Here is a 22,050-nt window from a genome sequence, read left to right on the forward strand (position 1 = left end):
ATAAATGTCTAAAACTAGACTATGTTACCCAAAGTTGGATGGAAATATAAATTAGCCCATCTCTGCATGGACGTCTTTGGTCCATCAACTTTCTTCTGCAGAGTTTTAGAAGTCATTCATCGTTTATAAGTTGTAATACATCTTGATATATTGCGTATATAGACATCTTTGACATAACTGTAAGGTGTAACCACGGTGATGCAGGAACAATAATGATTAATTAGATCTGTAGCTATTTTCACGTTCATGGATAAAGGAAGCACATTACTAGTGGATGTCGAACATTGCACTTTCAAAAACGTTTAAAATATTGTCATATACAGCTGCAATTTTCACCCTTCAACGTCCGGATTGCAATCGTTATTAATAAAGAATCGCTATATTGTTACTGTACAGAGAAACTAACCATATAATAAGAAATATAAAGTAGGTAATTCGTGTTTTACGAGACATTCATTCATTATTTTTCAGAATAGCGATATGATAATATAAATACACAAACCTTTCATCGTTTTCCTTTATTTCTGCAACTCATATGGGAAATGTTAGATTTATGTCCATTTTAAAGGCAAAACAATAGAGTGAACATGAGCAGTTAAAACAACTATATCTGTCAAATAATTTGCAACACGTGACACCAAACCTGATTCACTTTCGTATGTTCTACAATGTGCGACAATTTCAACTATTATTGATATCTCGTTTCAAGCAAAAGTACGTCAAATTTCTCATTATTCCATCTCTTTTCCCCATTTTCGCTACCTGTATATTTATGGCAATGTGTAACCTCCGTCCTTCTCCCATAGATATATACAACATACATATCAGCCTAATTTAAAGTATTTAAAGGTAGGCACTGCCACTAGCCTGCTAGGTGACTTTACTTTTCTTTTTTAAATTTATATCCAGCAACAACGAAAGTAACTAACATGACTTTCAAAATTATCAATAAGGAGGCCCTGTTTAGAATTAACATTCCCATCAATATGAGATGACTTTACCGTGCGTTAAATATGCTTGACGTCATTGAAGAAGTTATCGCATATCTGCAACTTTACTCATTTGGTTATTTGTATTTGGAGGAAACGGAAACTCGCAATACTTGAATTTGTTGCAATCTTGTAATTGTTTGTCTCTATATAATGTTGGAAGTGAGTTCTAAATGGGTGTTCAATGCTCCTCCAAATAAATTTTTGAGTCTCAAAAGTTTTAAAATCAGTATTTTCGATGTACGTGGAGGACTGGCTAAGGGATATAGCGCACTTTAATAAGGATGACCTTTGTTTTATTAAGTAATGTATTATTATTTGTTTCTCTTTCTTGCAGGGTTACAGAGCCTACAGTTCATCGGAAGATGATACGGATGAAGAAGTAAGAATATCGAATATTTCCTTTTTCAGTTTGTCTCATACTAAGTCATATTCCATAAGTAAACAACAACTGATCTTCGTGAGACATCCTTACATTTAATCATATAGAACATGAATTTGAAGATCATCGATGGATGGTAGTTGACGAACAAAGCTCGTCAAATCTTCAAGATCAACGTAAATCAAAAATATATATAAAAATGGAATTTTCTGAGAGTTCGTGTTAATTGCTGATAATTTACTATCAAATTTTCCACCTTACATGTCTATAACCACATGTCCGCCTAGGTCTGTTGAGTAAATGGAATGTTGTTGTACCACGCATCGCTTGCCTCTTTAATTGCAAACAACTGAAGTTTGCATATTGCTTATAATATTGAGCTCAAAATGACTTCAAAAGTGAGCTAATAAAAACAATAACAATTTTAATGATCTTATCACGGATCTTAAACTATTCATCCTGAATAACTGTTCATACTTTGGCAATTATTCTTAACATTAATTGAGAATAATGGTGTTAAATTTCATAATTATATTTAGAAAGGAACTAGTAGATAAAAGGAGCTAATTTATGCATGAAAACAATAATGTCATGATGGTGTAGCGATGGCGCGTAATCCGATATAATAGATATAATAGTATGTTCATATTTGAAGCTAATTATGATATCTTAGTTGTCATATTACTGTCATAAAATATAGTCAAATTTAATAATCACGGAGTAAATCGGATCTTAAACGCGGTCCAACAACATAAAGTTCAGTAGTGTTTTTGTTATTATTATATGGTACTCTGATTAAGTCGGTCAAGTTTTATGACTCAAAAATCAGCTCTTTGCTGTGTTGTGTAGAATCTCTTAATATACGTTAAAACTAATGTTTGATTTCTCCTTCTGTCACATATTGATACCTTTTATTTGATAGGCAGAGACAACAGACATATTACGTAACAACAAATCATAACACCCATCAGTCAGAGGGAACACATGGAGCGTATAATTAAATCATTCGTATCAACTGAAATCAAAATGTTATCAATAATTCAAATGAATACGATGAATTATACTAAATATTTCATAGCACTAAATAAAATCTCACAAAGAGATCAGTAACAAAATCCATTCCAGTAGCAGGGATCTCTGTCAGGGTCATGTGGCAGGTGATGCCGTGTATTACTTGGAGCAGGGATCTCTGTCAGTATGTGTAACAGGTGATGCTTGTTATTGTGTGTAGCAGAGATCTCTGTCAGTATGTGTAGCTGGTGATGCTTGTTATTGTGTGTAGCAGAGATCTCTGTCAGTATGTATACACAGAAAATCTGCTTACTCGTCTGTTAGTAAGATGTTATACCTTAATGAGTAGGGATGCACCTCAACTCGTAGTGCGACTCTTATTTCACAAAATATGCGCATACATGTACTTGCAAATTTTAATCAGGACTGAAAATACTTTGGGCAATGTGTACAGATGCTAGACGCCGAATTCTAAGGTAGTCAACTCATTGATGTAATTCGTAAACTTACTCATGCATTGAGTTTCGATATTTCCTTAATGCTTACAATAAACGATGTGAACGAAGTTGCTCATCGTGAGTAGATTAAGAATGTTGTAGTTGGTCGAAATACTAACGTGACACGTACATTTACAGATTGTTTCCAAGTATGAAGAGTGATCAACTAGTGATTCTACAACTCTACATAGCGATTAAACTACCCGCCTCGTAATTGTGCGAACTGCCTTCGTAGAAGTACTGCCCATGCCATTCAGTTAGTACTATGTAGTACCAGAGCGACGCAACGACCAAGACATGCACGAAAAGACACAACTGCTCCTTCTAATTTATGGACATATTTGTTGATATTTTGGAAAATCAAGGTAAGTTGTCATGTGTTTTGTTTAGTACTATGATTTTTGTTATTTTTAGGTAGTTAAAATAAATATTTTCTAATTTTGATGCAATTATATCACATTATTCTGAACATCTTACTGATCATTATCGGGAGAGGTCTCGTGTTAAACTCTGCGGTTAGCCTAACGTATTGAGTCATGGTTCAACTACAACGTTGTTAACCCAACACAAAGCTTTTGCATTGATATGCCTGATTTTGGAACCAGTCATTTCTTCCAAACAAAGTCAGCTTACAACAAGCTGCCCAATTAGTGTAGCAAAGTTAGTATTATTGCGGAAATACACGGCAACAAGCGAATTTCGCCTTTCCAAATAGTCAAAGGTAATGGCGGAAAAATATTACTAACAACATGATCATCACATGACTACTGGCGTACTGTATGCTATGGAAGCAATCTCCATAGGCCTAAGCAATTTACGTTTAGTTTGACGTTTTCTTTGCACTGCAGCAATGCACTGCATTGAACGTATGTAGGATCCAAGTGCATATTATAAGTGATTCTGTAATAAGCCCGCCAGCTTAGGCCTACACGTACTGCCCAAGTTATAAAAGTAGTATGTGAAAGTATTGGACACATTATTATGATGTGATTGGTGTGGTAACTACTGTGAATTGAACAATGTAGTCAGCGTTACCAGCGGCATATGCCCAAAAAACGCTAGGTTTGCAAAAGTAAAACCCCAGAAAACGCTAGAAATCGATTTTCATGAACATATGTAATGTAACCTATTACCTTCCATCACAAGTTGCACTTATTCATATGATAGACAGTTTTAAGATTATTTTAACACATTTCAAGTCATAATTGCATAATTACAACTAATTCAGACGAAATTTAACTGCAAGAAACGATTATCGTCTCAATCCGCGGTAAGGTGTGTACGTATAGTGTGTACATAAACTCACACAATAGCCCACAGTTCCGCTCCTCACATTTTCTACATGCACACGTGCTGCACATGTACTGGTAGTGGTACGGAATGGTTTGATAACAACTCCCTGGTTTGATACAGTAAACTTTTTATGTGCAGAGGTGTACGGAGTAGTATAATTAGTACAGCACATGTAACAACAGCAAACCACAGGGAAATTTGAACAGCTGATATAACCTTTTCAAGCCTGCGCAGTATGTTAATCGTGCAAGCCGACTTATGAAACTAAATCGTTCTAAAATGTTAAGGCGTCTTGTTCTAAGTTAACTGATATAATCCTCCTCCCGGACTTAATAACCGCTCTTGCGTTCTTTAATGTGAACAAGGCTACTAGGTTAAACTGCACAAAACATTGTACAGCATTCTCAAATTACTGCAAGGTACTCAGGATACAGTATTCTTTGAAAATTGTTGGCAAGCTACTTGTTGTGTTAGAAAGATAGCTGTGGGGGAATGAGACTAATCTGTGGGGGTGCGAGGAAGAGCTAAGCTTAACTATGTTGGGAGAATATGAATCATCTGGATTGATGAGTGTACAGCTTTAACTATAGACTTACCCTAGTAAATAAGGTACACATACAGGTCAGTGTTCAAGTGTAATTGAGTACTGTAAGATACATGTACTATGTACAGGCCTGTGTTTCTAGATTATAGTGGCTGTTTTATATTATTGGCATAGACATGTGGTGCACATTGTGTACTACGCATCAAGGTGCCTAATTTGACAGCCACTTTGAATTTAAAAAACCTGATTGCCTTTTCTTGCAAATCCAGACAATCATTTGTGTCCTTATCTTGTCATGATAAATATATTTCACTACAGTTACCAACAAAGAGTCACTGACTTCGAAGACTCCTTTAGGAGGATTTCTTTGCTAACTAAACCTGGCCTCCTGTTCAACACTAATGAACTGTTTCTGTTAAATTGCACATTATGAAAGCACTTGAATTAGAGTTTAACTTTCCATGGTAGTGCCTTTGCTTTGTTTAATGCAAATCTTTTGTATGCCTCTCATTTTCAAACAGGTGCTGTACTTCAAGGGCAAGCAAGATTTCTTCACATTAAAGTTGGTACATTCTTAATTGGCCTCCCTGATTTGATTGAACATTTTAGCTGGAAGAGCTGGTCAATTGTGACAATACTGAAATACTTTCTCAAGTCTTCAGCTAAGAATGGCTTCTTCTTCTTTCAGTCTTACTGATTCAGAAAAAGTGTACACACAGCATTCAGGCATCTTCAGGTGCTGCCATTGTAGATATGAGAGCAGAACTCGAATTAACCTTCTTAACCATCTTCAAATAGTCCACTCAGGAGTACAGAACTTCAGAGTTTTCTGTGGAATTAATCATTGTGAAGCCTCATATAGTATTGTCAATTCTCTAAAAAACATATAAGAAGGAAACATGGCAAGAACTATCTCCACACCTGTGGTTCAGAAAGATTGACAACGTCGGGCCTCTGTCCTCAGCGCCATTGGATCAGGACCGAATCACCTAAGTGCAAAACACATTCAGATTTAGGCGGAGAACGAAGTTGTGTGTGAAGTAGACTCAATCATGGAAGGGTTTGAATGCTTGATTGCCACCTTTTATACATTCAACATCAGCTTCCCAAAGAAACGTAACAAGACTTTATTTTTCCTGGATTTGTAAGTGGGCTTTAAATCCAAAAAGATCCCAAGATCTGTTGCAACTTTCGTAACAAAATATAAAGACTTTTAATGTTTACATGATGCAAAGCTTTGCTACCTGAGGATTTTTATCTTTTTGTGTCGTTACTTTTACATTTTTGTTGCACATTGTTGCAATATTTCTTGCCTGAATTAGATCACTTATGTACTTGTCGAGAGAAGACATTTCTATTTGTTTTGACGTAGAATGGGGACTTTTTCTGAATTTTGGATAATCAGAAGAAATCTTTTTGTGGGATAACAGGATGGAAAGCATGTTCAGAGATTCATTGCAAAGGAAGAGGTCGGTATTTGTGTGATTTGTCATGGTGGTTAAATTATACCATCAAAATAAAGCAAGGGCTGGTTTACATAAAAACCAGCATTAGTGTTTCAGTCTGAGCTTGCCTGATTTGATCTCAAAAGTAAAGATAAGTCAAGGCCAGAATTAATTGATTTTTTTAAGCTTGATTGATTACCAAATGATTAGCATAACTGATTCAACAGTTCCAAAATACATATAAGTTTTCTGTTATTGCATTTGTTTAAATCAAAAGCTAACAGTATCACATTGCAGGATGTGCATACTTAAAGAAATCTGTGTTTTGTTCATGGTTGTTTATTTATCTGTGTTAGTCATATATCTGTGTTTCTTGTATTTCACCTAATTCAGTTTATAGGGTTTGTCCTTGCAAATGTGTCGGTGAGGTCTCATTGAGTTTAAGTGCATAAAGTTGCTGTTTTAAGTAAAAGTTGCCAAAAAACTTTAGAGACCTATTGCAATATTTATAAGAACCTAAGAAAATGGATTTTGTCAGCTGACTTTACCACAGTAGCAGTTGTGTTTCTTTCGAAGTTAATCGTAATTTCTCATGCATTTTGCTGCTTGATTATTGTCAGAGGTTTAGTATGTCATGGGGAAGTACAGCATCAGTTTATTATCACATGTATCTTAAGAACTTCATTATCAAAAACATGGTATTTGTGTTTTGAGATGTTGGAATATTAAAGTGTTCTTTACAAATTCAATAAAAAGAGAAATAAACTCTAAATTTCTGTTTGTTATCATCGCTCATCTGTGTATATCTACTAACAACCATATCAGTACTATAAATATGAATTAGTACGTTTACATGCCTGACCATGTAATGTTACTACTTTGGTTAGTGAAATCAGGGACAACACTGAAAGCTGTACTTTCACTATCTGCCTAGTAATTGTAAACATTTAAACTAGTAAATCAACTCCTCCGAATCAGTATCTTTACTCAATACCGGCAAGTATAAATACTACCACGGATAGTAAAATCAGGGATCTAAGTTTACTCGCATTTGTGAGTATTTGTGTTTTCTGTGTAGAAGGTGGTGCCTTTTTAAATGTGTAGCAAGGATCTCTGTCAGTATGTGTAGCAGGTGGTGCCTGTTATTATGTGTAGCATGGATCTCTGTTAATTTGTGTAGCAAGTGATGACTGTTATTATGTGAAGCAGGGGTCTCCGTTAGTTTGTGTAGCAGGTGATATTTGTTGTTTTGTTTCATCCCTTCATTAACTACAACAATTTGTCCAGGTTACAACACTTTTAAACAGTAATAATTTGTTTCTTTCCAGGTTACATTTTTGAAGTTGCTGTATCTCCTTGAAGAACAGCAGACTGTCTAACATGTACTCTTCCACAGAGAGAGGGAGACAGAGAGGTGGAGAGAGAGAGAGTTGGACAGAGAAAGGTGATAATAGGGGGTGGGGTGGAGAGAGAGCAGATAGACTGACATTCGTCTCAATAATATCTCTGTAGATGCCATAGTAGACTGTTTTATTTAATTAACCGATTAATAGTCATAATTCAAATTGGCCAGTCGACCTCCTCAAAGAACATACACATTATGAGGTTCACAGCACTAAATAATATAAATCCGACGTCTGCCATCTTCAATCAGCTGGTTTGCAGAACCAGCGCACCATATGGTTAAGTTGTCGATCCAACACATATGTGGACGGCCTGGATTGCATTTGCAGCCGTAAGGTAAATCATACAGTACTGCAGAAGTTAGACCTTCACATCGCACTGCGTGTCCGCACCACTTAGCTTTACGTTGAAGAACATTCCAGAAGAGAACTACCAACGTCCCGCAATGTTTGTGTTCAACTCATCATTTATCATTGGTTAACCGTGTTTTCCTTTCTGATTATTAATCATATTTTACAAGAAGATATTAATTATCAACGATGCTAGTCTTTTAGTTTCAAATAACATTAACATAAATCTTGAGAGGACATTGCCTTCCATTTCTGCTGAACTCATTATTTTTTTGTAGACAGTTGATGTAAAGAACGCATTAACTGCTACTTCTTCATATAGCAATTGTTCAATCACGTGACATATGGAACGGGTTTACTGCTGTTACATAGACATAGCAAATGTGTAATCATGTTCTTTATCATATATATTAAATGCCATTGCGTAATATTAAAGTGCATGTAGGTTATGATCAAGTTATGAATTTGCAATTATCAACTAAAGCTTAATAATATATCGAATGTGTAATTCGTTGTTACATTACACGGATCAACTACTGATATCTAATATAGTGAATGTATAATTCCTTGTTACTTTAAGCGGATTAACTAGTGATTATTAAAGTAGTGAATGTGTAAATTTACTCGCATCCTGCACTAAACGGACTATCAGATGTCACATTGTAATGTAATTTACGATATTTTGCTGCATTTTCTCAGAATATACTACGCAGTAAGAGTTCAACTGATGTTACGTAATGGTAATTCCATATGATGTTACGTAATGGTAATACCATACAGATGTTACGTAATGGTAATTCCATACTGATGTTACATAATGGTAATTCCATACTGATATTACGTAATGGTAATACCATACAGATGTTACGTAATGGTAATTCCATACTGATGTTACGTAATGGTAGTACCATACTGATGTTACGTAATGGTAATACCATACAGATGTTACATAATGGTAATTCCATACTGATATTACGTAATGGTAATACCATACAGATGTTACGTAATGGTAATTCCATACTGATGTTACATAATGGTAATACCATACTGATGTTACGTAATGGTACAACCATACTGATGTAATTTAATTGTAATACAATACTGATGTTACGTTATGGTAATACCATACTGATGTTACGTAATGGCAATACCATACTGATGTTACGTAATGGTAATACCATACCGATGTTACTTAATGGTAATGCCATACTGACACTTAATGGTAATGTCATACTGATGTCACGTAGGGGTAGCACCAAATAGTTCTGAAATCAGATGCATTAAGTGTTATTCTTGTCTTAGTTCTCTAATATTTCTGTTTTTACAATGAATGTATAGCCAATCACTAAACCACTCTTTACGCTACCACATGATAATAGAAATGCCAAGTTGACCCAAGTTTCTGGACATTACAAGTTGACCCGAAGTACACAAATTTTTGGTCAAATCAAATAAACATTACATTTTTTTATTTTTTTTTTTATTTTGTATTAGTATCATTTATTATTCATTCTTATATCTTTACTTATTCAAAATATATTACCAGTTCATATTTTGCTTTTTTCAGTTTTGTGTTACACTATCTTGAAATTCTTGACTTTCCTTCTATGTCGTTCATTTCTGATTTTATGTGAATAAAATTGTGGGAGGAACCGGAAAATATATAAAAGCAGATAACATTTAGAACGGTAGGCATAAGTACAGACCATTTCCTTCAACATTTGGAAGCAGAAAAAAAATACCAAGAAACAAAACAGAGAAACTATTAGACACCGGCGGAGACCTTGATTTGGGACCTGGGATCACAATCCCACGAGAATCTATCTACATTAGAGACCACCCGGTGACTGTGCTGTACCCTGCAGACGGGGTTAGCTCGCAAGCACTCTGTCCAGTGGATCCCTAATCTATATAGAAGGCCCCTTACCTCTCATCAGAGCCAAGGCTTCCTCTCAGCTAATAAAGTCATTCTTGCCAAGGGGAAGTCTTTCATTTGAATATCCCAATTGATTGGTCCCACCTAATTATCTTAAAGTTAGGAAACCCATTTGTCATATTTTTATCTAAGTTGTCTTACTGGAGAAATAAAATCAAGAACGATTTGGTGTATATCGAGCTTCAAGACATTTCCAGTTAAGACCACGTCATTTACGTAGGCTTTTTTTTTTCTTAATTAGCTTAAATAATCCTGTATCAGTTTGTTGTTACAAGTAATGACAGTTTACGCATCATTTACATTCACTTATATATATACCAGTTTTATTTTTTATTTGTTTTTGTTCGGGTGGGGTGCTTTTTGCTTGTTTTTGCTTTTGCCTTTTGCCTTTGTTCAATGTTCATTCTATAATCTATGGAATTTAAAGCCAACTGTAAACATAATCTTTGGTATGGTTAACGATGACATGTATATTACGTAATATGATCATTACATAAAATTAATATGTTGTGCTTAGTCAGTGAATTTAAAGATAATGATTGGCTTTCTTTTGTACTCTCCTTTATCTTATCACTACGCAAGCTAGACATTTATATTCATGTATACTTTAGTTATGTATCTTCCATTAAGTTCCATTACAGCCGATTAAAGACAATCCAGTGACGAGTCTGTTATGTCATTCACTAATAATTCGAACAAGATAATAAAAATCTGAACATTTTGAGTAGTGAAGCTTGAAATCAATGATCCTATTTCTATATATGGTAGGTCTTGTAGTTTACTCATGGCTGAGACCAATAGTAGTTCACAACAATTCACCCTAAACCTTGGATCATAGGTTTTATAATTGCAAATTAGTTCAGAATATTTTACGCATTGTAAGAATTTCATGAAAATATCGTTGTTTTGTTGTTACAATGTCTTTGCAGTTTCTTATGTTTGGCTTTAATTGCCCAAGCTTTAAGAATCTTGCAAGCAAACAAACAGGTCCATTCATGTTATCCCCTCCCTCATTGTGCACATACTATTGTAACCATTAATGGGGAAATCTTCCACTAGCAAATTGCTAAGAAAGGCAAATTAAAAATTAACTCTTAATTTAAATGTTTCTGTAATTTGAGATCTTTCTATTGTTCTTTCTTCATTCCCTTTTGGTTCTTTTGTCTTTTCGTTTTTTTTTGTGCTTTCTTTTACCGTTTTTACCATCCATGTGATTAAACACAGGTAATGAGAGATATGTGTGTATAATGAACATAGGTAATGTGAACTCATATAGTTGGTTAGCCATACAGTTCGTATTCGATGAGCTATTTCACGTGATTAACTTAAAAAAGTCAATATTTGCTAATCGTTCCGTCATCCTACTAGAGAGTATTAACACAGACTTTACACTATGTTTTGTTGTTTTCGTTTCAAAACACCTTACATTGTACCTGTCCTACATTACAACATGTCCTCGTTTTGTCAAAAAAAAACAAAACAAACATATTAATTGTGTTGCAGTCTGGTATCCATTTTGTAACTTAATTGTACCAAATTCATATGTAACTTGTGACTACAAAAAACATCAGAAATAAGTTTGATTTGACAATTTTTACTCTAATTTTTTATTGTAGGAATTATATGGTGGTTTGAAAGGCCAAGATGTAGACCCTAATGTGTCAGTACAGCACGGCATCAGAATAAATATTGTATATTGTTTTCGAGTTTCAGACTTTCAGGTAGTTTTAGAGTTGTTGCTTTGCAATAAACTTGACAACACATCAAACATATGACTTAGTCGAGTTGATAAGTCACGATAACCTGTAAAATCTTGGATAAAGAAATGTCAAAACTACGTTAATTTAGACTTACACTCACGTGACACCTCGATAATAAATATCAAATTGTTAGAATGTCGTGTATACTTAAGCAGTAAGTCTATAACTTATTTGTTCCTTCAGAACCGCCGTGAAATCGCAATATCGACTAAAATAAAAAATATAAAAAATAAATCAAAGATTCTGTGATCCGTTTCCTTTCTTCGTCTCCTTACTGTTTTCTACTGCAGTGTTAGTGTTAGCACATGTAATAAATTGAAGATGTTATCTTCATATTTGTAATGGCTACCATTTTTTCCCCAAGCTTGCAGTTATCCTTGAAAGTTATGTTAAGTCTATAAGTCTATACACAACTGTCAACGTAATTTTCGCCAAGTGTCTTCAATCTGGTTACGTGGAGCAGGCTCCTGCGATTATTTCCTAAGTTTTATTCTCGGTATATGTTTCATGAAAGTATAGGTCCTTGATTTGAGGATACATAACATTTGTATTGTGTGGCCCTATATACATACTTTCATGAGCACTTTGGACTGTTTCCATGTTAATGCAGCACACATGAATATTTGATGTAACAATTGAGATGGTTGTGGTCATCTTCAACGTCATATTCCGTCAAACTGTAACCAGATGACTTTGTGTATTTGTTATCTTGATTTGGAGGTTAATTACGACCAGTACGAAAGGACAATATGTTACAGTTTCGACATTTCAATGTACAATCAACCTAGCCTATTTTGTAAACATAGCCCGGTAAAATTGTTTCGAATAGCATCCTTTCAAGAAATTGACCGCGTTTGATCAAAGACTGCTCCCCTCCTGCATTCAAATGACCTATGGTGGGGATTTTGTTTGTAAAACCTGGTATTATACAACAGACCAACTGGTTTATCAGTTGATGTCGTTTCGCCAAACCATTTCACAGAAGAATCGTAAGTTTTTATTGGATATATAAATATATATATATATATATATATATATATATATATATATATATGTATATATGTATATGTATATATATATATATATATATATATATATATATATATATATATATATATATATATATATATATATATATATATATATATATATATATATATATAAATATGTAACAAAGTTCATATATTTTTAAATACAATTACCAAGTAATAGAGGTGAATCTAGCGACATGTAGTTTAGTCAGCTATCTTTGAAGACAAGGTAAAGATATTAAAGGAAAAAAAAGTTCGTCCTGCCCCAGGGCCGTGCCAAACGATGCCCAACAACGTTTAAATTGATGATTAGCATAGTTTAGATCAGGGCTAACTTTGAGAGACATTAAATCACTGATAAATATCAATTTGCTCGACGGATCTTCCCTCCTCTGGTCATCCCTACTTTTTACTTTTAACATATCATGGATTTTACTTTAATGCAGTAAAAGTTCTTCAGAAGTGGTCTTGTGCAGAAATGAATGTTTACCAATTTTCACCTGACCTCAGATGACCTTCGACAGAAATATTTTGAAGCCGGTTGACATTTGGCTGTCACCGAATATGGTCAAGTTATGTAAGTTAAAATATAACTTGATGTCATTCAAACCAAGATAAACTCTAATAAGCAGTGTGTAACTGCTTTAAACACTTGATTTATAATTCAAACTCAGAACATTTAGTGTATGATTCTGTATCGTTTCATCTTTATGACTGAGTAAATGGCTTTTTTCATTCTTCATGGTGAGATTTTGTGGTCTGTAGTAAAAGAGATATATCGTCTCGTTAACAGCATCCCAAGCAAGAGATGTATGGCAGATTGATACAAAGTTCTAAGATGGGGTTATGATTCTTCCTCCATAACCTTTATAAGTATTTAATTAGTGATAATAATCGGTATAATAATAATTAGATGTAATGATTATAACGTGTAATAATAGTACAGTTTTTAACTACTGATAATAACCATTTAATTAAGTAACAAATAAAACAGAACGCACATCAAAGTTCAAAAAGAGGAAGCTTTGCTCCATTTGTACGATGGGGAGTATAGTTGGTTTTGTTCGAGAACATTTGGCTGTAAAACTGACTGATCCTAATTGACGTAATTGGTCAATGAGGTAATCTACACTGGTTGTCAACAAATAGATGAAGAACAGGAACTGAAGTTAAATTGTGTTAGCAATGAAACTTCTTGCACTAACGCGATAAGGTGTTCACGTAATTTGTGATTTTAAGCTTATTGATTGATTGATTGGGGAAGGGGTTGGGTGGGAATCTGGACACACTATCATATATGACGCCATGATCAATTGTCGGTGCGTAAGATATGCATCACCAAATCAATCATGGCAACACTGGACTAGATGGGGAGGGAGCGGGTGGGGTTTGGCGTGGATAAGTTACATTATTTAGGTTGTACTGAGGTCACATGTGGTTCAATATCTTACTATGAACATTGCCTCGCTAAAGTCAAATATAAATGAAGCAATTTTAACTCCTATCAATCCGTAAATCATTGTTTTACGAGAAGGATGTATCACGGGAAACGACAGTTGATCTATTTTCAGAGTGTCGTAGGAACGGGATGTGTGTGGACGGCTAATATGACCGGAACGATGGTGAAATATGATCATGTTTGGTTAGATGAAAATAATTTACCATTTAATGACACTCTAAGTGGCATTTTTGTGTATACATTTGTAACTGCAATCTTCCCGACCAAGCCATGTAATGTTAACTCATATGATAATATTATCAATGAATCTAACCATGTGGCTGTGGCCGTACAACTGCTGATAAGAAATATACTGTTTGAACCAATAATGCACGAAAAAATACATTTGTGTTATCTGACACAAATTCAGTGTTATCTTTCTCTTCTTCATATACAAGCCTTCGCTCTGCATACATTTTAAACTATAGCATAATATATTAATTTAAATATCGGCTTAACAAGTAATTGTATTATTAATGTTATGATTAAACATGATGTTTTGAACATCCTCCGATGGTCAATCACCACCTTAGCCCAAAAAGAAAAATTAGAATAATGTGAATTAGGAAAGACAATAGTCCTTGACTTTCTTGATAGAGGCGGAATTATTTAGTGCAGTCATTGTCTATCATTTGTGTTGAATACAGAGAAACCAGAACAAAAACACATTCACATGTGACTCATTCCTTTCCGTAATTAAAGTAAATTAGTCATCATTTCCAGAAGAAAATCGTTTCTTGGAAACTAATTCAGAGCCAAAACCTAACTTGATATTACAACTGATTTAAACTAAGTATCAAACGAACTATGTTAATTTTCATTTGAAATGTTTAAAGCACCACGTGCTATAGTCTTTACTGCTTTACTGCTTTTTCTCTTCGAAATTTATTGATCAACCTTCTAAATTGCATTTAATGATCAGAATTGATTATTACACTATTTGAATATAAATTGCTGTCATGGTGAAAATGGAAATTACCAAGTTTATATTCTTTAGTACCACTATCAAATAATTTATGAAATATTTTAATCCATTTACTGGGATTAAACAACAAACATTTCGCATGCGCAAATTTAAAGCATTGATACTATAGTGTTATATAATCGAACCATCGATATTAGGAACTTGTTGAATATCAAGCTAAGCCGCAAATCAAAATCAGAGAGATCCTTATCACAAGAGTTCCATCATTGTTATCTATAAACATAACATACAGATCTGCGCGTCGCTAAGTTCCCGTATTCTAGCAAAGGCATACAAAGGCTTGTAACCACTTATTTCAGTTGACAGTAAATAATTTTCGAACGTTTATTTCCAGTTTAATGGTGATAGCAGTTAAAATGATTCAATTCCTGTTACGATTAATTAATTTAGTTTTCATCATTACAAATTATATTATAATTGTTAGATGTTAAGCTATGGTGTATCAAGCAAAGTATGTCGGCCGTATTTTCACAGCGTTGTCAAATCTACGAAAAGTTATGTCGAAGTCTTCTCGCTGGTACCTTCGGTTCTATTTCTTTTACGTAACTCAATAAAATGACGGCTATTGCAAGCTTATCACCAATACTAAAAGAAGTTGCAGCACTTTAGGGTTGAGAACGTGACTGCTGGTGGAAGAGGATTGTATATAGCTATCAATGGTGTCAGTTTGACGTCATATTATCCGCATACTTTATAGTCTTCGCTTCCGAATTCTTCTTCTCTGGATGAAGTTCGTACCTATTTGATTATCTTTGGATATTTCTTGATAATTTCGCGTCACTATAGAAGGGTCGTCAAACCACTGTCCCGTTGACCTCCTCCTTATGTAAGTACACTCGTTAACTTAATAACTTTAAAAACAGTAAGTCAAAAACCACAGGCTACATACTTGAAAGAAATTGTTACTTTTTGAACTTTAATTCTCACCCCAAATAGCGTAGAATTAATTGTGGACTGGAACATGGTTTGTCCAATAGACCTATATTAGTTGTAAATAAGGTTTAACGATACTTTTAGAACTAACGATCAAGCTATTTGCTCAGCTGTTTATTACAGCCAACACTGTGCAAAAACGAAGAACCTATATATTAAATCTGTGGATTATGAAATGATGCTGTGTTAAACCCTTTTTCTTTACAAAGTGAAAGGCTTTTGGACGACAAAATTTAAGCTTAATTAGCATATTTGTTACATGAACCGTGGAGGTGATCGACGCATTAACGGATATGTGACCATAATATGTTTATTTACAAAAACTAATGTAACGTAAGTGTACAGTAAGACAATTGACCGTGGTATGAAAATGGACTTAAATTACTCCTGAAAGGATGAAATTAGACAAAAAGTGTAAGAGTTTGCATAATAATGAAGTACTGTTAACATTATGGGACACAGATCTATCTGTATTGGACTAAACGCTTCGACACTCGCTTCGACTCGCTAAGAACAACCAACTGGTTGTAAGTTTAACCATAAGTAGGTCTCGTAGTGTGTAAGTATTACGTAATAGTCAGAATGATACGAGTAAACAAACTCAAAATACAGATGGCATCAAGTTTTCAGGAAGTGAATTAGAATGATTTAAATGCATTAAAGATAAACATGACGGCGGTGAGGTGGGGGGGTGGGGGATGGGGAACGAACGCACATTTGTAATATCTAAAGAATTACTCTCTTTGATGTCCAAATACTTTATTTTTATAGTAATGAACGTTATATATCATTGTATACTGCTTTTGCGCGAAAGAGAGCTTTCAATGAATACATAAGCGTGGTCTCTCCGATAATAATTGTATTGTGGATTACAATGGAGCATCATAAAACAGACTTGGTATTAATGTATATAGTCAAGATCATGTTACAGCAATGCAAAAACGACGACTTTAAATATATTGACATTGATTAATGGTAATTTGGAGACAAATTAAAGTATTGAAAAACCGCCAGTAATGAAAATAAGAAACTAGTAATTTCATCCATGTGTTTATGTTTCTCTTACAAAAATGACCATTTTTTTATAACTTCGAAGTAACTATTTTCTAGATCTTGACTAGGTTAAGCGAATAATATAGAGGAATCATATAATTCGCAAAAACATTATACCTCCGACCATGTTTGGGACGTTTTGTACGAGACATGGCAAACTTTCGGATTTCCAAAGAGAAAATAAAAACATTCTTATTTTGATACAAAAACACCCAATCATCACCAAAAAGGTGAGACGAAAGACATGCAAAACATTACAAAAGTTAATTGTAAAAGTACATATCTTTCTACATGTCAGAGACCATCGGCAACTGTCTATTAAGCAACATACCATGTTGTTTGTAAAAGTACATATCTTTCTACATTTCAGAGGCCATCGACAAACGTCTATTAAGCAACATACCATGTTGTGCACCCGTTACTCACACCCTTAAGTATTAGTGTGAGTCGTTAGCGTACTACTGTACCTAGCCATGAATCATGGATTAACATGACGTCACATTTTGGCGTGCTATTTAGCTGTGCCGCCCTCTGTTCCTTTCACTATTATACAACTAAAATGAAAGACACGGCCGTGACTCCCTATCTTACCAATTCGTCACAATTGACCTTTAATATTTGCTATCATATAATAAAGTAAACCTATTCATTATCACTGGCTTATCTAACTAAACACTTATAAGGTAAGTTAACCTAGGCCCCGTTAAACATCAAGGTGGGTGGGCGTCACGGACAGAAGCTCTCCAAGTTTGTTAACATCGAGTCAAAGGCACCTTTACCCTATCCATAAAGTTCGTGCCACTGTAAGCGTTTAAAAAAGTCATATTTTTACTTGTTACAATATGAAAAAAAGCAAACTCGACAATTAATCCTTTCGTCGAGATGTATCTTTTGAATCACTCGCCAACTCGAGAGAAAAAAAAATAGAAATTTGTCGTGCTGTCCCACCAGAACCTCCGTATATTTTTCATCAGTGTTTAAATAATAACTTATGTTAATGATCTAGAGAGAGGACAAACAAGGGGAGTGAGGAGAGTTCAACTGTTCTTGTAGTTTCCAATACTGCTGTATAGAAATGATATTAGGTACACGTGGATACTGTATATTGTTATAACATTCCTACACGCACGTTACGATAACGTGATTTGTGATTTTAAAATCAACTTGTCGACAGTAAATTCATCGTCTTAGCAAGCAATGCGTCTCTCCGTCTTTGAGACGGCTATATCGAAACGAAAGACGGCCGAATTTGAGTGGGACGGCTTTTGAGACGCCAATAAATGGCTCTGTCCAGCCTCACAATTTATCGTAACTAAAGCCTAACTCGGAGAACAAACATAATTTAAACTCACTCATATGTCAAGCCGAAATGGTCCTCGTTGAAATAAAGTTATAACATTGGCTTATTGTTGCGGACAAATAAATTTACAAATCGAAATGAGAATATCGCCATTTACCAAGTTAGGCCTAACGTTAGCGTCGCTACAGTGCATTGCCAAGGCAACGAACGCCGCGGGTTAGCCTTCCGTATTACAATAACTAGCTCACAGACGGTTAAAATTAATTGTGGCATGCTTTTGCTTTAGCTGGGCTTTGCAGTAGCAGCGCGAATCTTGCAATAGTTCTAACGATCATCGAGTTTAATCAATCTGGAGAAACTATCACACAGTAAATACGCGCGTACCATGCATGGAGGGTCATGTGATGTGTTCCAGTGTGGTACTAATATATTACTCTCCCCATTAAGCATGATGATTTCACCCAACTAGTACGTACATGTGTATGCGTGCTTAGAGCAGCAGACGACACCCGTTACCTAGCAATAACCGTGCCTGTAGCTTAACGTGATACCTATATTCCGTCGAGCAAAATTAGGCTCTGTTCCATGGAGAATTCCGTGGTTGCACTGAACTAAACATTTCCCCACAGCACCAAACGCTCACCCTTGACAACCTGGTTAAACTAGCTATCCCCGGCCTTATCTATTCTTTAATCTTAGTTAGTGTATGGGGCTTTGACAATGATCAGAACCATGATCTAAAACAATTAATAAATTTCTTTTATTGAGCGCGAGTCTATAAGACATTCTATAAATACAGTAGCTGTACCTCAACTTTAAGCAATCAACTATAGGCCTATTCAACCAGAATCATTTCAACACTACGTTAGGCTAGTTATTGTAGAGATGTCTGCATTAACTGTAATTAACTAGCCCGATACCAGACTAAACATAGGCTATGTCACTGTTATGCAGTAGGCACTATCTGCATGTGTGTGCGGTTCAGTCAGGTCTACCGAGAACACTTTCTCTTAACTTCTGCAGAGTTAGCTAGTAAACACACTTAACATGATTTAAGACGCCGTTCAGTTCACCAATCCTTTTCTACAAAAACTCGTTCTTGAAATACAATTCAGACATCGACATTTCCCGCTGCAAGACCAATGTATCTGTACTTGTTCTGTGCCAGCATGTCTAACGTTAGCATATTAGCACTATTTCGTAAGCCTGAAGTACCAGTACCTTCTTACGCCGTTAGTTCCCATGTCCGATTTGTCTTGGTGCAAATATTTCACGAAGTCACTAACACTATTCTCGAACTGCTACAGAGAAATATCAGTTTGGTACCAACCTGGAACACATCACATGACCCTACATGCATGGTACGCGCGCGCGCCCAATTAACATGAATCCTCCAGATTCATTAAACTCGATGCTCACGATCCCGCATAAATTTTGAAGCAGTGTGGGAGGGTCGCGCACAATCACCGGGAACTCCTTGCACAGTCACTGGCAAATTACGGCCTCCACTAATCAATTCCAGTACCAGCAAACAATAACCTAAAATCCCCACAAATCTCCGACTACATGGTAGCCTAACTTCATACTTAGTCAACATAGAAATCTAACCTAGCCATCTGTTTTTTTTTTCGCTCAAGTTGTGTCGCACACAAATAAAAATATCCATGAAAAACTGCAATCTTCGACCGCGTGTTAGCCTAACAACCACACTAAGTCAATGGGAAATGTAGCTTTACCATTGGTTTGCCCAAGAAGAAAAAAAAAACAATACTTTGCGTAGCTTTGTTTACATAATTTCCTAGCTGCCATCGTCGCGCGCATGGTAGCCGAACACCACACGTAGTCAACGGGAAAATCTAGCGTAATCATCTCTGTATTCGCTGAAATTGTGACGCAGTTAGCTAGAACTAAAATATCCATGAAATACTGCAGCCTTCGACTACATGTTAGCCTAACTACCACACTAAGTCAATGGGAAATGCAGCCTAACCATCGGTTTGCAAAAAAAAAAATTCAATTTTCTGGAAATTGGCAGTTGTTTGGAAGGTATATGCTATGTCTTCAAGAGTGAATGTTGTATATTACGTACACCGTTGCTGTGGCGATTGATTGAGGTTTTAAATTCCATTACTTTTCAGCGGTATCATGGTTTTGGTATTTGGTGGTGAGTGATTTTATCCACACACGAAAAAACACATGATTTAAGGAAAGGGCACCTTCAGCGGAAGTAAAACTGTGTTTCTATTTCAGTTGATGCATGGGTTATTGATTTTTCGTCATATATTCGGTGGCTTTACGATATTTGTTAAACGATCGCAACTGTGCTTACTTTATCCTTACAACCATTTCCGTAAACAGCATATTGAACTTTGGTAAAGAGCCTCCTTAAACCTTAAAAAAGCCCACGTTAATACATTAACAGAGGCGTTTTTAACTTTTCATTTTCCAAAATAGCCCCCCAAAGCCAAATCTTAATTCCTACCCTGCAGGGGGTGTTTCGCGTGTAAATCAAATTTCCTCACAAAAAAAGAACAGGAAAATGACCGAACACGTAGGCTATCACATGCTCTATGATCACACGCACAGAGCGCGTCGGTTGGATTTAACTTGCTGTTTTGTGAATAATTTGTCAGCATCAATAAACAAGTTTAAAAGAACTTGCTGTTGTTAGTTACATTTTCAGCATTAACCCTGTAAGCCTAACCACCCATATAAAAAAGTTCTGCATCAATTTGTTGCAACGACGATATACCCGTTCAAAATTACCCGTAGCTTTTCGTACATATATTTAGATGTTTGGAATTGGTTAAGACATATTTAGCACACTAGTACTGTATGATCTACTTTGATCGAAGTTTTCTGTGAAGGCATTAATCTATAACATCGCACAGTGAAAGTTTCGTACAGGGTGCATCACACATGCGCTGTAGGCCTATATGTATTATAACTCTGTACACAGTGCAGTGACGGAAATATATCATACTAAACACTATACTGTTTTGCGTATATTCACTCAAGACTCGTGAACTCGCGTCGTGAAGCTGCTTTTAGTGTAGGCCTACCCATTCCACGAAACGAATTCTGATTTCAATAGAACGGCTCACGAATCGTGGATCACGTAAACACGAACCATATAAAATGTAGCGTATATGTATCATAAGTGAGGTCAACATATCATCCAAGCATTACAAGTAAAGTTAGGGCGTTTGAAGGGAAACCCCTTAACTAGACTCAATCAAGTGCCAGTGTGTAACTCAGTATATGTCTGTGAACTCCCAAGCGATGGTCATTATTGATGCTGACGTCACGACCAATCTGATTGGCTGAAAACTCCGTAATTGCAAACCTGTTTGGGAAAAACAAATTCGCTCCCGGCCAACAAAAATTAAACCCTCTCGTTAAGCCATTATGCGGTTTTACCAGGCAGTGAACAACAGCACGTAATTCATTATTGGCAATGATTTGGGTTCCACCGAAAATGGTATGTACGGATTTTAGGAGATTTCTATGTTATTATGTGACATCTGATAAATATAGTGACATGGATAGCTTTATTTCAGTCAATTTGGGGCTACACGTTATACAGGACAATGTGTAGTTTGATACATAAATATCGTAGTAATTCCAAACGTGATTATT

The 22,050-nt window shown here is 35.4% G+C and overlaps 2 protein-coding genes across 2 annotated transcripts in view; both read left to right on the forward strand.

Annotated features, from left to right (window-relative positions):
• LOC139984543 (uncharacterized) overlaps positions 1-1,375 on the forward strand; it is a 57,967-nt gene extending 56,592 nt beyond the window's left edge. Inside the window, exon 7 of the mRNA XM_071998475.1 lies at positions 1,327-1,375. Within this exon, the coding sequence (XP_071854576.1) occupies positions 1,327-1,375 (49 nt within the window). The remainder of the gene's footprint in view (positions 1-1,326) is intronic.
• LOC139954924 (uncharacterized) overlaps positions 1-22,050 on the forward strand; it is a 200,048-nt gene that overhangs the window by 57,490 nt on the left and 120,508 nt on the right. The window lies entirely within an intron of this gene.

This window comes from Apostichopus japonicus, chromosome 17 (assembly GCF_037975245.1).
Source record: "Apostichopus japonicus isolate 1M-3 chromosome 17, ASM3797524v1, whole genome shotgun sequence".
In the NCBI taxonomy this organism is placed as follows: domain Eukaryota; kingdom Metazoa; phylum Echinodermata; class Holothuroidea; order Aspidochirotida; family Stichopodidae; genus Apostichopus; species Apostichopus japonicus.